The 15325-nt window shown below is 28.7% G+C and overlaps 1 protein-coding gene across 2 annotated transcripts in view; it reads left to right on the top strand.

Moving 5' to 3' along the window:
- The window catches only part of LOC142332970 (solute carrier family 25 member 32), a 100366-nt gene that overhangs the window by 17807 nt on the left and 67234 nt on the right, over window positions 1-15325 (top strand). For both annotated transcript variants that reach the window (XM_075379823.1, XM_075379749.1), the window contains exons 2-3: window positions 1215-1365; window positions 14368-14505. In XM_075379823.1, the coding sequence (XP_075235938.1) occupies window positions 1215-1365; window positions 14368-14505 (289 nt within the window). The remainder of the gene's footprint in view (window positions 1-1214; window positions 1366-14367; window positions 14506-15325) is intronic.

A 15325-nucleotide genomic window follows, 5' to 3' on the forward strand; every position in this document is an offset into this window, starting at 1 on the left:
ATTATCAGGTATCGTGTAGTTTATCAAAGTCAATCATGTGGTAGATTATTTATCTTCAAATTCTCATTATTTCTAAATCAGTTTTCTGCAAGCATCAGGTCACTTGCTGATATATTTGGTCTAAAACCATGTTCGTATTTTCTTCTGAAGCTCTCTTCTGAAGTCAACTTTAATAACTTGATAATAAATATTATAGTTTTTCTTTTTTTATAATCTCTATGGTAAAATGGCAGCATCTCTATCTTTCATGCAGAAAGTTTTCTGTGCTTCTGTCCTAGGTATTCATGCTGTTCTTTTACATTACAAATTTCCATGTAACATTTTTTTTAGTGTATTGATAGAATAGTAACTAGCCTTAAAAATTCCACCAATTCCTTCCACCTCTCCCAGTTGAGTGTAAAAGGTAAAGAAAAAGAAATATGTCAATAATTTAGAAAAGTTATGTCTTCACTTATTTCTTTTGTTCCTCAGTTTAAAAATTGAAACTGGCACTCCATTACTGCAATTTTTGGTAATTAGTTCCTTGACTTGTCTAGATTTTATAAAAATTCATTTATGGGAACATGAAGGACTATTGATACATTTGCACAGTTCAACTGCATTGATGCTTCACCTTTCATTTCATTATCTTCTGGTATCTTACATTATATTTTTGTATGCTTCATTCACAGTTCATTGCTCTCTATAATTAAGTCTTGTTCTTCTTGATTACAACCTTCCTGGAATCATTCAAGGATTGCAACTGTTAATGGTGTTTGATGTAGTAAATAATTGTTGTGTAAGCAAACTGTAACCTTGTTTATTAACTTGAATGAATACATTATATTGACTGATGATAGTCATTGAAAGCGTTAAATAAATTACAAAAGTACACTTATAGATGAGATTGAATTTGATTTGAATATAAAACACAGTACGATTGTAATAATTGAACAAGTTAAAGAATTGCTACGTACGAATAAACTAATGTGACATGTTGCTGTAATGAGTGGAGAAAGCCAACTGAATAAAGTGACTGTAGATGCAGAATGTCCTAGTGGTCAGTAAGATAATTAATGCTTTTAACTGCCATCACTTTAACAAGATTTTAAATTCTTATTCTAATTCTTAACACCTCTGATATAATTAAGTGTATTCAACAAATTAAAAAAATATTGTTTGTAATTTTTTCTTCTTCTTTTTCTGTATTAATCGACATTTATCCTTTTTTTCAGTTAATGATGGGCGATCAAAAATTCCTCAGTACAATGGAATGAGAAGTGCTCTTTCAACAATTTTAAAGCAGGAGGGATTTAAAGGCTTTTATAAAGGCGTTACTCCTAATGTTTGGGGTTCAGGAAGTGCTTGGGGTTTTTATTTTTTGTTGTAAGTTTTTTATTTGTTTACCTATTTGTTATTTTTTTAATTGTAGAAAATACTTTTATGCTTAGTTTGAGTGAGTATTCACTTGAAATGATAGCTTATAGCTATTATTTGCTTTTAGCACAACTTGGTATTTATTAAACTTAGACTTAGTATTTAAATAGCAGTTTTTATGCTTGTGTTTTTTAAAGTTTTCTTTAACTGGTTTACACTGTAATTGAAAGCTGTATTAAGGAATCGTTTAGCTCAATGAGCGAGCGCTCTTATAAACTTTCATAGTTTATGAGAATGCTACCATAACTACAAAATATTGTTTATATAGAAAGTTTTATTATACGCACATACTAATTTTTCATGTAATTTTTATTTTACATTTAAATAAATTTGAAATGATATTGGCATTTATGAAAATGTTCCTCTAATAAACACAAATGATATGTGCTGAAACTGCACTCAACATTGTTTTCAATGGTCTGCAATGAACTGCACTCAAACAATGGCCAAAACATGTTCAATAAATTCACATGTAGAGTGAACTTATTGAACATGTTTTGGCTTTTGGCATTTTTCCTTCACATCCTTTAATTTCACGATGCTACCGTGAGAGCATCGTTTCAAGTATTACAGAAACATCAAGTTATAAGGAAGTTTGGTATATTGTTTGATATGTTTCCTTTTTTTTGATTTATGACCTATAAAATGGTTTATTTTTACAAATGGTGGACAGTGAAGGGATATATTCATAAATTTACACTAAAACTTCCTACAAAATAAACTTAAACAATAATTTTTTATTATATGTGTTCTATAAACAGTTTATTTAATTAGTTCAGATTCAGCTGTTTTTGAAATTATATTAAAAATAATCATACATTTTTAAGATTTAATTTTTATTTTTATTTCTTTTTTATTAATTTTAATACTCTTACTTTTTAACATGTTGTATTGCTTTTTATTGTGAATATTAAAATATCAATGAATTTGCAAACCATAACATAATTTGCTTTTTATTCCCATAAATATAAAAAAAAATGTTTGTAAATAGTCTGTAAAGAAAATCATGTATACAGTGTTCTAATTAAAAACAGGATTTTAATGTATTAGTTCTGATGAATATTAAAATAATATTGTTTTAATTATAATTCCATTTCATCTTATTATGTGGTTTTTGTTGAATGGTACATCAGATCCTTGGGAGGTTTAATTATTTTTGATTGTTTGATTTCTACGTTGATTATTCTTTTTTATTTGTCATTAATTAATATAAATAATATGCATATTTGTTATTTATTTTAAATAATATTTTTACATTCTTTATTAATTTATCACACCATAAAAAATAAAATTTTATATTAATTTTACTGTACCTTTTCCTTATCAGACACTGAATTAAATAAATTTTTATAATGCGACACATTTTTATTATTATATAATATTTATTTGTTTATATTCTTGATAAAATTATATTCACTTAGATGTTAGAGTTAAATTAAAGTAGTGTGAAGTTATGCGAGTCTGGAAAAATGCCAGGTTGTAGAGCACTTATTGCCCATCTGAAATATTTATATAAAATTGATATTTGATTACTTATGATAAAAATAAATTATGTTTAATATTAAGCATCATGTTTATGTTTATTTTTGTATTTTTAATCATAATACATGTATGTTTTTTAATGATCTGTAGTTCATTTTTTTTGTTATTGTTATGGTAGGTTTTAATTTATTCTGTTCTGATGTCATTGGTTCAAGGTTACTTTACTTATTTTAATATTTTCTAGAATTTTCTATTCCTTTATTTTTATTTGTATTTATTATTATTTAAGCATTAACAGGTCAATCATCCAAAAACTGTCTTAATAAATACAACTACTCATATTATTTTATTTATTTGTTATTATGGTAAGTTGTAGTTATATTTTGAAAAAAAAAATACTTAAAGCAATAGCCTACATTTGAAATTAACAATTTTTTTTTTTTTTTTTTGTAAAATATAACAATCAGTCAAAGCAAAAAGCAGTATGTTTTGAGATTTTTATTTGTACATGGCAACAGGTAGCAGGTGTTTTTGTGTAGATCATTGAAAACTGAGTTCAGTAATTTTCTATTTTCCTGAGTTTTCTTTGTTTGAAAGTTAACAGTTGTATTTTTAAGTATTATATTTTCTTCTTGTACATGTTTCTTGTATATGTTTCATGTACATGTAGCCACTACCTCACTGTAGTGATTGAGTGCATCTGTTAGAAATTTTAATTTTTTTGTAAAGAGTACTGATATTTAACTAATAGTTATGTAAACCTCAGACTGATAGAGTCATTTACTTTAGTTGGCTGCTGCAAAAACAATTTAATTTTTTGTGAAAATTTGGGTAAAAAAAAAAGAATGTTCATTCCAGTGTGAACATTGGAAAAACTGCTGCTGAAATGTTGTAGTTATTAAAAGTGGCATATGGTATGATGCTCTGAGTAAGTCTAGTGTCTGAGGTTCAGAGGTGATGAGAAAAATATAAATGATGACTCCAGAAATGGACAGCCAAAAACAAAAATGACAAGCATAGAATTGTACGATTTGCTACAGTGGTTGGTTTGGAAGTGTGAGATTTGATACAGCTTGACAGGTAGTTAAGTGTGTAATTAATGGCTGTTGAAAAGATTCAGTTAATTCTGTTGAAAAGATTCTGTTCAGAGAAATATACCTAAATTATGGCTTGACAAGTGGATCATGACAATTTGCAAGCCATGGTGTGATCATTGTACGGACAAAAACCGATTGTCAGTTTGATCTCAAAATTAAACACTGTAGTAAAAAGACAAAATTTTCTAATTTTACTGATGTCCAATATTATCTGATGTAAAGCACCTCAAGAATATTTTGAAAAAAAGATACAGTTTTGTTTCCAGAAATGAGAACACCATCTAGGCTAGTTTATATATACTCAAGGGAAGGTGGTAATTGCCATTAATGTACAATTCTGAACAAATGTTTCTTTTTTTCAGATGCATTACAAGAAATATACTGTCACATCTCATATCTGTTTGAGAAAGTTCAAGTTTTTAACATTCATGCATTCATTATTATTTTATAATCAATTAAAAAACTATATCTAAAAAAAAGAGTTCATGGGAACCTGAAAAACTTAATTTATAGATTAAAATTTAATAGGTATTTATATATAATTAAAGCCATGAAAACAAAAACCTAGTTAATATTAATACATATTACTTTTATTTTTTGTTGATTTTCCATTGTTTATATTTTTTGTTGTATAGTCTGAAATGAATTGAAATTTATTTATTTTTTAAATTCATAAATACAAAAAGCATTTACTTTAAATACAGGAAATTAATGCACTGCGATGATAAAATGAAAAATAATTAATAAAATAACATAAAAAAATAATAATAAAATAACATAAGAAACTGCCTGCCTATGTATATGAGTATTTATTTTTTTAAATTCCATAAAAAAAACTAGAAAAAATAAATATCTGAACAAAATAAAACTCATTTTTCTTCTTAACAATACTCATACTCCTACAAGAGCTTCTTAAACTACTAAATTAGCATGACAATATGCTTATTTATTTTTTAAAAAAAGTTAAAGAACAATAATTAATTTCAGACTATTCACAGTATTAAAATAATTTATTATTTAAGTTAATAATAAAAGTTTATAATAACTTATTAATGTGTAAAAAAATTGTAAAAATAAGTATAGAATACTTAATACATTTTTTAACGTAATAAAATAAGACAGTCAAAACAATAGGACGTTAATGTAATACAATAACAATGCAACAGAAATGAATTCTTATATAGCTGTAAAATTTGCCCGGAAGTATATAATTCTGTTGTTATAATATAATTTATAGCACGGGTGGCCAACTTTTCTATATATAAGATCGACTTTTTATCTTAAAAGTGTGTCGTGATCGACTTGTTGTCGTAGGCGTAGTCTAAGGGTGAAGAAGGGGTGTGAAATGCATACTATGTTTATACACTGTGTTTCAGTGTAAGGTGCATTCCAGCGAGGTATGGGTAGATAAGTAAAATATATTATTTTTTAAATCGCTTATTAAGTTTTCGAGATATAGGCTCATAAAGAAAATAAATTTCCAGACCCAAATTTGATAGCAGCATTCCGTACATGCGGTACCTAAAAAATTTGATTTTCCGAAACTTTTTCAAGATAGATTTTTACTAACTTCAAATGCAATTAAATTTTTTTATCAACTGCAATGTATAAGTTGTTGTACTCTGTGTTCGTCAATATTAAAAATTTGTTATAAAAATGCACAGTATGGCTGATAATTTGATTTGAATATTTCACTTTCGCGTTTTTTTGGGCCAGGAAATTTTATAATGAAAGAATAATAGGACTTTCTTTTTGCTAATCTATCAATAGCTCGCTGAGTACACCTCGTACTGAAATATAGATATATGGCTTATCTATCTACGTAAAAAACAACAATAATAATTATTTAAAGGGCCAAAAAACTCACATCCAGGGGAATTAAAATAAAAGAACATGGATAATTATTAACAATATTTATTAATTCAAAGTATCTACAGATAAAGACAGATTTAGAATTTACTTTGTTGCCTTAACATTAATGGGAAGACCAAGTTTGCATGTCTCTAACCAAGGAATCATAATTAGGTGTATATCCTGACAAAGATAATAATAATGACTCTTCAGTATGGGAATCAGTCAGGACAGAACATTGTTTAGTCTTCGTTAGCTTCAAGTATTAAAATGCCGATTTGCATAGGTATGTAGATCCGAAACAAGAATAGATATATTCGCTGCATTTGGTGATACTGGGATATTTTTCTTGGTTGACATATTTCCAAAAATCTTCTTCAAATTTTCTGGCTTGTAAGATTAAGTCAGTTTGTAAAATTATAATTTCATTTTCTAATGCCCTTTGATCCGTATGAAATATGTCTGAAATTTTTGGCTAATGCGTTCAACACTTAAATCTTTTTTAAAAGGAAAAGATATAAATTTCTGTAATTTTTTCAAAATCCTGGAATCTTACCTCAGAATCTTCAATTACTTTTTGGATTTCCGCGACGTATTTGTCGATCTTATAATTAATATTTTTATGTTTTTGTAGGTTATTAGCCATATTTGGAAAATGATTCAGATTATTTTGTTGCAGATCGTCTATTAGTAAAATAAATTTTGTTTTATATGCGTCTAAGCAGCTGATCATATCAATTACTGTTTTTTTTTACTTTGTAATTCTAAATTTTAATAATTTAATATTGAAGTAAAATCGGTAAGAAATGCTAAGTCGCTAAGCCAAGTTTCATCATTTAAATTTTCACAGTTTCCATCTTGTTCGTGAAGAAAATCTATAATTTCAGACAATAAATCACGAAATCGCTGCAGAAATTTACTTCTGCTTAGCTATCTGACATCGGTATGTAGTAATAATTCAGGTTGGCCTTCATCGAGCTGCAGTTGGAAGAGACGCCGTTTGAGGGAACTTCCTCAAATTGAATTAACAATTTTAAATGTTATGTCCATTACCTCTTTTGTGTTTAGTCTCTTGCTAGCTAACACTTACTGGTGAATTATGCAGTGATAGCTCAAAAAGGCTGGGAATTCATCTTCATTTTGACATAGGACTATAAATCCATTTCTGCAACCTATCATTGCAGCTGCGCCATCCGTTGTTATTGAGACTAATTTAAAAAGTGGTACTTTCAAATCATTGAGCAAGGTTTTAAAGGCCTTGAATATGTCTACACCTCTAGTCCTTTCCTTCAAAGAAATCACACCCAACAATTCTTCTTTAGATGTAAAATCCTTAAAACTATACGAACGAAAACAAATAATTGTGCTGTATCACTTATATCTGTCGATTCATCACACTAAAGGGAAAAACAAGAACATCTATTAATATCATTATATAACTGCTCTTTTACATTCCCACTCATCCTTTCAATTCGTCGCATCACTGTGTTTCGAAACAATTGTAGATCTTGAATTGGAGTAACAATTTCACTCTTGTTCTTAAAATCGTTAAAAAGTGAATCTGACATTTCCAAAAAAATTTCCTTTACAAATTCACAGTCGGAAAATGGCTTACATTTTTTTGCTAAGAGATAGCTTACTTTGAATGATGCAGTAGTTACTGCTTATGACTTCAACCTTGGCTTTTTAAAAACGCTTTGTTGATTTGTTAATTGAGTTTCAAGATCCCTAACTTTATGTTTTCTCAGTTCAGAATTTGGTAGATAATCTGTTTTATACTTGTTATGTAAAGCTAAAAAATGTCTCTCCAGATTACCCTTTTTAGCAATGGCTACCGAGGTAAGGCATATTAATATTAAACAACAACATTTATCATTCACCGTTGTAAAAAAGTAATCGAGTTCCCATTCTTCATTGAAGTGATAAGTTTATGATTTACTACTCATGTCCATGGGTATACTAGAATGCAAAGAAATACGACAGTTTAAAGAATAAATGTTGAATTAAATATTTTCCTAGAAAATTCAAAAACTCATGAACTGCGGCAATTATCTCCGTTACATTGAGAGAAATAATAACAATACTGCATATTACGATCGGGGACAGCAATGCAAGTATATTAAAATCTAATATAGATATATTCAAATTTACAAGAAGTATATTAGAGTTACAATATATTTATAACGGTTTACAATACCGACTTCTTAATTTAAATATAATTATTGTTATTCCTAATATATTTTTAATACTGTCCCTTATTTTTCTCTCAGTGTAATGACCGCAGTTTAGAGATCTGTTGCCGAGAATGCTCACTTATCAAGTAAATGGATAGGTAAGAAAAGCAATTTAATTTAAAACAAAGAAAAGGTACTTACATTTTAAACAGAAGGGAAATTGAAACTCAACATGGTCACTGAGGATAAATAATATTGATTAATAATAATACTGTTAATACAAAAGAAAAGAAGCTACTGTATGACACTACCAAATATTCAAGCTAACTGACTGTGTTCTTCGATGAGTCGAGTCATAACTGTTGCGTTCACGTGTTGCGTCCGGTGACAAGTGTAATGCATAAGTCAAAATGTATTGTGCTGGGTGGATGGAGATCACTGTGTCAGGCTGTGAGAATTCTAGGAATTTATGACCTTGTCAAATTCCCAGAATGCATTAAACTATTGCTAGAAAGATTTGTCTTCTACAATTGCTTCAAAGTCCATGGTACACGGAATTCCGCCCCAGACATTGTGAGCGATCGACGATCGACCAAAATTGGCCTCGCAATTGACTTGTTGGCCACCCCTGATGTATAGCATATCCTCATTTTTTGAATAGCTAACATTGCTTAATTATCCAAAATTGAGATACATTGTTGTTTGACATGTTTATAAGATGAACATACAGTTAGTTAAATATGATGTGGTTTAATTTAATAAAGTATATACTATATATGAAATATTAATATTAGTAAATAATTAAGTTATGTGTGTATATATATATATATATATATATATATATATATATATATATATTTATTTATTAGTTATTAGCCTATTTTAGTGAATTATGGAAAACAAATTAAAAATTCTTGGACTTAATCTGTTCATGCACAATTTTAAGTAACTTTTTATTTAAATAATTTTAGAGGAATACATTTGACATTAAATTTACAAGTGTTTATAAATTGTCTGACAGATTGTAGGGAGTTTCATGGGGAACAACAAATATTTTTACTCTTATTGATATTTAGTAATACATTTTTAATGGATAATTGTCTTACAGTTAATATAAATTCATTAAACAGTTCATTAGTAGGGCAAAGCTTGGGATTGCCTAATGCAACCCTTTATATATGATCCTGAATGACATAATTTTATTTAAATGTTTGCCCAGAGCATCTCCCAAGCTCTCATTCCACACTGCAGTACAGACCAAGTATATTCAAAATAGACTAGCCTAACAATATTAGTATTTTTAAACTTATTAATTTTACAGAATTTATAAATTAAATACTTAGGTTTCTGAGATATTTTGTTAATATGATCACATCTTAAATTTAGGTCAATAAAGATTCTAGATATTTTATCTTCATTAACTTTACACTGTTAACATATTTTGTTAGGTAAAAACATTAAAAAATTTTTTATTTTCTTTTTTTTTCAATTTAATGCAAGAATGAGCTCAATCAACCAAGCTGACACTATCTTAAGCTCTGCTCAGCAGAATTCGCAACCCTCTCAAGGAGAGCCCATGAATATCAATGTTTTATCATTTGCGAAAGAGATAAAAATCCAATTTTTAATGCTTAATTTAAATAAATAATTACTAGAAATAAATAAGGAATAAGACTGTTGAACCGTATTTTGATTAAACTTTGATAAATATTTTTTCTGGTTCTATCTGCAAGAATGTGAAATTGGATTCTGTTTTTCAAATAATCTGTGATCAACTTAAGAAGTGCACCAATGAATCCCAAATTTTCTAAATTTTTTAAAAACTTTTGACTACCAAAACCTTATCTAGCTCCAGAAAAAAAGCACCAATTTTTTGTTAACATGAAAATTATTTGTTATAATTCTTACAGAATGTATTATGCATCTTGGGTATTGTATTTTCTTCTATTTGGAAATCACATTGTTTTATAAATTATATTAAATTTATTTATTCTATTATGTTATGTTATGTCAGGATTTTATTATGTTTCCCCATGATTTTAGAGGTACTTCTTATTCTTAATAACTTATAGGGTAGTAATTTGAAGGATTCTTTGGTCACAGATTTAAATAGGGGCCAATATTAGCAATTTTAAATTCATTAGAGAAGTGTCCAATTTTAAATAATTGTTTATTATACTTGTAAATAATACAAGTGCTTTTAATAACAATTACTTTTAAATGAAGCAGTTTTTTTTAGACATGCATTATTAATTTTATCAAAGATATGAGTTGTTTTTAAATGAACTAATGGTTTTTAATTTTCTCATCCTGAAAGTTTTTAGCAGTAGTTTAGCTATTGACAGAGCCTCTTAAAGCCACACAGGTTTAAAGTTAGCTACGAATCTAAGGATTACTTTACAGAAGGGACTGTTTTCCATTTTTGGATTGCTACATCTGTTATTTGTATTAAAAGAAACTGTAAAGATTATCTCCAATTTAGGAGCAACTATGTGTAGGTAGAACACAGATCTGCCATCCAGTGATTTTCCAAGTTTTTTAATTGTCCCAAAACTTTCATCCTTCAAATGTTCAGGAGGTAAAATTGCTTTCTATTCAGATATCTGGGGATGCTAGTTAGCATTAGCATCTGTAATGTTACACTGCTAATTTCCTATTCAGAAAATAAGAAAATGTTTCTGAATCATTCTAAATCAGGAACAGCAAAAAGTGTATAAAAGAATAATTTTTACTAATGAAATTTCTGTAAGAAGGGAATGAACCGTGAGGGTTTGCTTTTAACACAAGTTTATAAACCAATTAATCAATAAAATTTGAAAATGATATGATAAATGATTACATGAATTTTAAAGAAAATTATAAAAGGGGAAAGATAATACCATATCTTGAAGGTAATAATGGGAAATTAGATTGCTGAGATAAAAAAAGAAAGCAAGACCAAGAATAGGAAAGTTTGGGTTGTATTGGGTACACAGATGAAAGAAAAACTGTCACAATAAATGCTTAGTTCAAAAACCATAAAAGAAGTTTACATGTAGAGATCACCAGCATATAAAAAGATATAAGATTGTCTATATAATTGCAGAAGAAAGATATAGAAATATGATTAAAAAGATCCACTGAATGGCAGGAGGTGAGATGCTTTTGATAGGAGAAATATAAGTAGTATTGAAGAGAGTCAAAAGAGCAAAGAAAATATATAATTGAATTTGGGAAAAATAACAATGATTGGAAAAAAGGTAGTAAAATAGATTTTAGGCCATATATTGAAATGAAACAATATAAAATGTTATAGTGCAAATGAATTTAAAAGGTACCATAAAAACAGCAACAGAAAAGTAAACAGTTGATTTTATTAAAGGAAGAATAAGAAAGGCATGGGTTAACGGAGAAATAATTGAAAAATGAAAACAAAGGCTCTTAAGAAAATCAGTCCCATGTGACATCAAGACAAAATGGAAGGGATGTATTAGGAATAGAAATCCTAAAATTTCAATTTTTTGCAAGTTATACAGGGAATAAAAAGTATGAATATAAACGAGCTGGAGAAATATATGATACATAAGAAATATGTATCATGGAGAAATATATGATATATAAGCTACTGGTAGAAGCGATTAAATGTCATAACTAGGATCTACAATAATAAAATGTTACTTCAAGACAGAAGACAAAATAATCACGATTCTATCCCTCAAGAAGCATGATATAAAAGATCTTAGGATATTAGTTAATTTCTTCTTTACCAAAGATTCTGCTGTGAATTAAAAAAAAAAATGGGATAGGGGTGGTGGTTACAGAAGAACAGTGTGAAGAAGGGAAGAAGTACAACGGGTATGATTGGTCTTATAAGAACTGTTGCTGAGAGAGGTATTCACAAAACCTCATAAATAGAGTACCAAAATGTTTTAGGAATTTAAATAAAATGAAAAGCTTTTCTGTAGAATACTCTGATGTTTAATTTTATTTTGTACAACAAAATCTTTAAAAACTTTTATAAATTTTCATTGTGTACATTTTAAAAGATGTGTTAAAATTAAAATATACAAATAAAAACTACTTTCCAACAGTAAAGGCAAAGGTTTTAAGTGTTATATAAACTTTTGTAAAAAGATTTAATAGGTTTTGGTCTTTAAAAGTAAAACAAAGTAAACTTTTAAACTTGAAACTTTGGATAAAACTTTTACAAAAACATGTAATAGTTGAAGTAAAGCAATAACAATTATGTGTAATTAATTATGTAATTCTGAAAGGTTTTTGTTTCAGTATTGATAATAATTTGATATAAGGTTAAGACATAATGAATTAATATAATTTTAATTAAACTGATTAAAAAAAAAGACACAGTAATGCAAACAGAAAATTAATCAAAATATTTTCAGCTGTGTTAATTTACAGAAGCTCACCCTGTATAATTGACTGGACATTAGAGTGTAGGAATGCTAAGGATTGGATCATGGACTGACTAATCAGATACAATAATTGAGACTTCACTATTGCATTTAGTAATGTTAAAAATAGATTGGCTTATTCATACAATTTTCAAACAATGGTCATAGTTCAAGGATTAGAGATGTAATAGTACAGTTCTGCTGGACTGGATACCAGTGAGCTAGCGGTACCTGTCTGTCAACTGGAAAAGGAATGAATAAATAAAGAGTTAAATACAGAAGTTGAAAGAAAATAAATGAATAATTTATTGTGAATGAATATATAAATGCTACAACTATTAAAATACACGGTTGCATCAGCATAATTTGCTGATTTGAATTAAGCACCAGGAAGCGAGGTTTGACTGTTAAGAGGGTGTGGATGTTCTCATCCGAACTCATTCAGACGGCCTCATTTGGGTTGGGAAGTTTTTCTCCCTTCCACTTCAATACCGAGAATGCAGTGGATGAAGGGATAGTGTGCGTTTCCCATAGAGGCTTTCTTTTCTAATGGTCGCTTGATTGTCACCATGCAATGAGCTTTCCACACACACTTCAAGATTGCCACTCGAGCTCATGTTCCTGGTCGGCAATCGATTGTTATGTGGCAGACACATTCCGGAGAACTGACAGTATTGAAAAGAGAAGATCAAGTGAATGGTCCATGAGATCACCCCAAAACATCGAGGCAGTAAGGCAGTCTTTTTTTGAGATCTCCTCGGTGCTCGGCACGCAAGCATGCAGCTGCTGTTCATTTTTGCCAAGGTTTGACGAAATGGATGTTGGGGAATGTGTGGTTTTAGCAGTATGAAGCCATGGCACGCGGACTGCAATGGCAGCCATGGCACAAACTGCAATGGGTGTTTTGCGGGAAAACTTCCCTGGTTACCTGATCTTTCTGAGGGGCAATTTTCAGTTGCCCACACACACACACACACACACACTTGATTTTGCCCCTTGTGACTACTTTTTTATGGAAGTATCTGAAATCCCTCGTGTGCACCAATTGTCCAAGGACAATTGGTGCACACGAGAAGGAGAATATATCCTGGACTGAAGGAGAATATTCGCCAATTAATAGCCAACATACTCCTTGCCATGCTGGAAAGAGTCGTCGGATGCTTTCGAATTACGGTAAATCAGTGTATCACCAATGGGAGTTGCCACTTGTTGGATACAATTTTCAAAACAGTGTAAAAGTAAATTTCCAATGTAATAGCATATGGTGAAAAAATAATTACAACGATACCTATAACATCTTTGTTTTTATTGACCCTTCAAATTAGCAAATTATGCTGCCACACACTGTATTTTAATCGTAGAGAATATAGAGGCTGGTGATACTGACTTAGATTGAGGCTGATGATACTGTAGTCTTTATCTTGTTTTAATTTCTGTCCTTTTCTTATAATATTTGTAAAAAAAAAATTGTATTGATAACAACTTTAAACCTTAATGTGTGCAAGTTAGATTATGATGAAAATGTTAGATCTTTTAGGGATATGAGAAATCTGTTATGAATCTTTTTTATAATCTTTTCATTACTAATTTAGCTCTCATTTAATAGTTGTTATTTTCCAGTTTCTTCTCTTTCATTTATATCATTTCAGTTTCCTTTGAAATTGAGCCATTTTTGTAATCTTATTTCCTCATGCTTCTCCATTATAACAGTATTTCAGGACCATCTCTTTTTAAACTTTTCTCAATGCTTAATCTAAGGAGTTCTAGAAGTGATATGAAAAAGGTAATCGTTTTTTTGTTTTCTGTCATTTTGTAATACTTCCAGAATTGAATTGATACAGCAAAATCCACTAATGGAGACAACGTGCTGTGGACTTATATACATGTCAGTAATTTGATACGTATATATTCATTTTATGAACATTTTTTTAATGTAGTTTTTAACTTCTTTTCCAGTTATAGCTCTATTAAAACTTGGATTCAAGGTGGAAACACAAAAACACCACTGGGCCCTACAATGCACATGATTGCAGCAGCAGAAGCTGGTATTCTGACGCTGGCAATGACAAATCCAGTTTGGGTTGTGAAAACAAGGTAACAGTGTATATTTAATAAATTTGATCTAACATTTTTTTATTTATTTATAATTCTAAGCTAATTGTAATTTTCTCATATTTATTTAGTTAAGTCCTAATCATTTTGTTGCATCATGCAAAAAAAATTGATAACAGGTTTTAAATAAAAATCTACTTAAAATCTAGAATAGTTTTAAAATTAGATTTATTAATATTTTTTTGTAATCAGATGTATGTAAAAGTTCCTTACCAGTTAATTAAAAGGTTCTTTTAAAGTTTTAATATTATCATATTTTACTAATGATATGTATATACTGTATTTTATTGATTAAAAAAATATTCAAAGTATGATAAAAGATTATGAACATTTTTTATTTCTTTTGGATTTAGTTTTCTCTATAATGTATTTCAATATTTTCAGCCATATTAGACATGTAGTTAAAGTTTGGCAGCCAAGTAGAGGATGTATTTTACTGTGAGTGGTGTGATTTATTTTGTTTCAAAATGACAGAATAATATTTGCATTAAAAATGAACTGAAGTACAGTGAAATGGTGAAGATAATAGAGAAGGCTTTTAGAGAGAATGTTATGTTGAAACCAAAGGTTTATGAATAGTACAAACTGTTTAAAGAAGGTCATGAAGATATACCCCAAAAAACAAACAAAACGGTTCAACATCCTAATACATCAATAACTGATGAAAATATCAACAAAATAAATTATGATCAATAATAATATTAGATTAAATAGATAATATTATATTAGATTATGATCAATAATAATTTTCCAAACACTATCAGAGGAATTTCTGAAAAGGTGGGTGGATATTAATTGTGGC

Source organism: Lycorma delicatula, chromosome 1 (assembly GCF_047948215.1).
Source record: "Lycorma delicatula isolate Av1 chromosome 1, ASM4794821v1, whole genome shotgun sequence".
Classification (NCBI taxonomy): domain Eukaryota; kingdom Metazoa; phylum Arthropoda; class Insecta; order Hemiptera; family Fulgoridae; genus Lycorma; species Lycorma delicatula.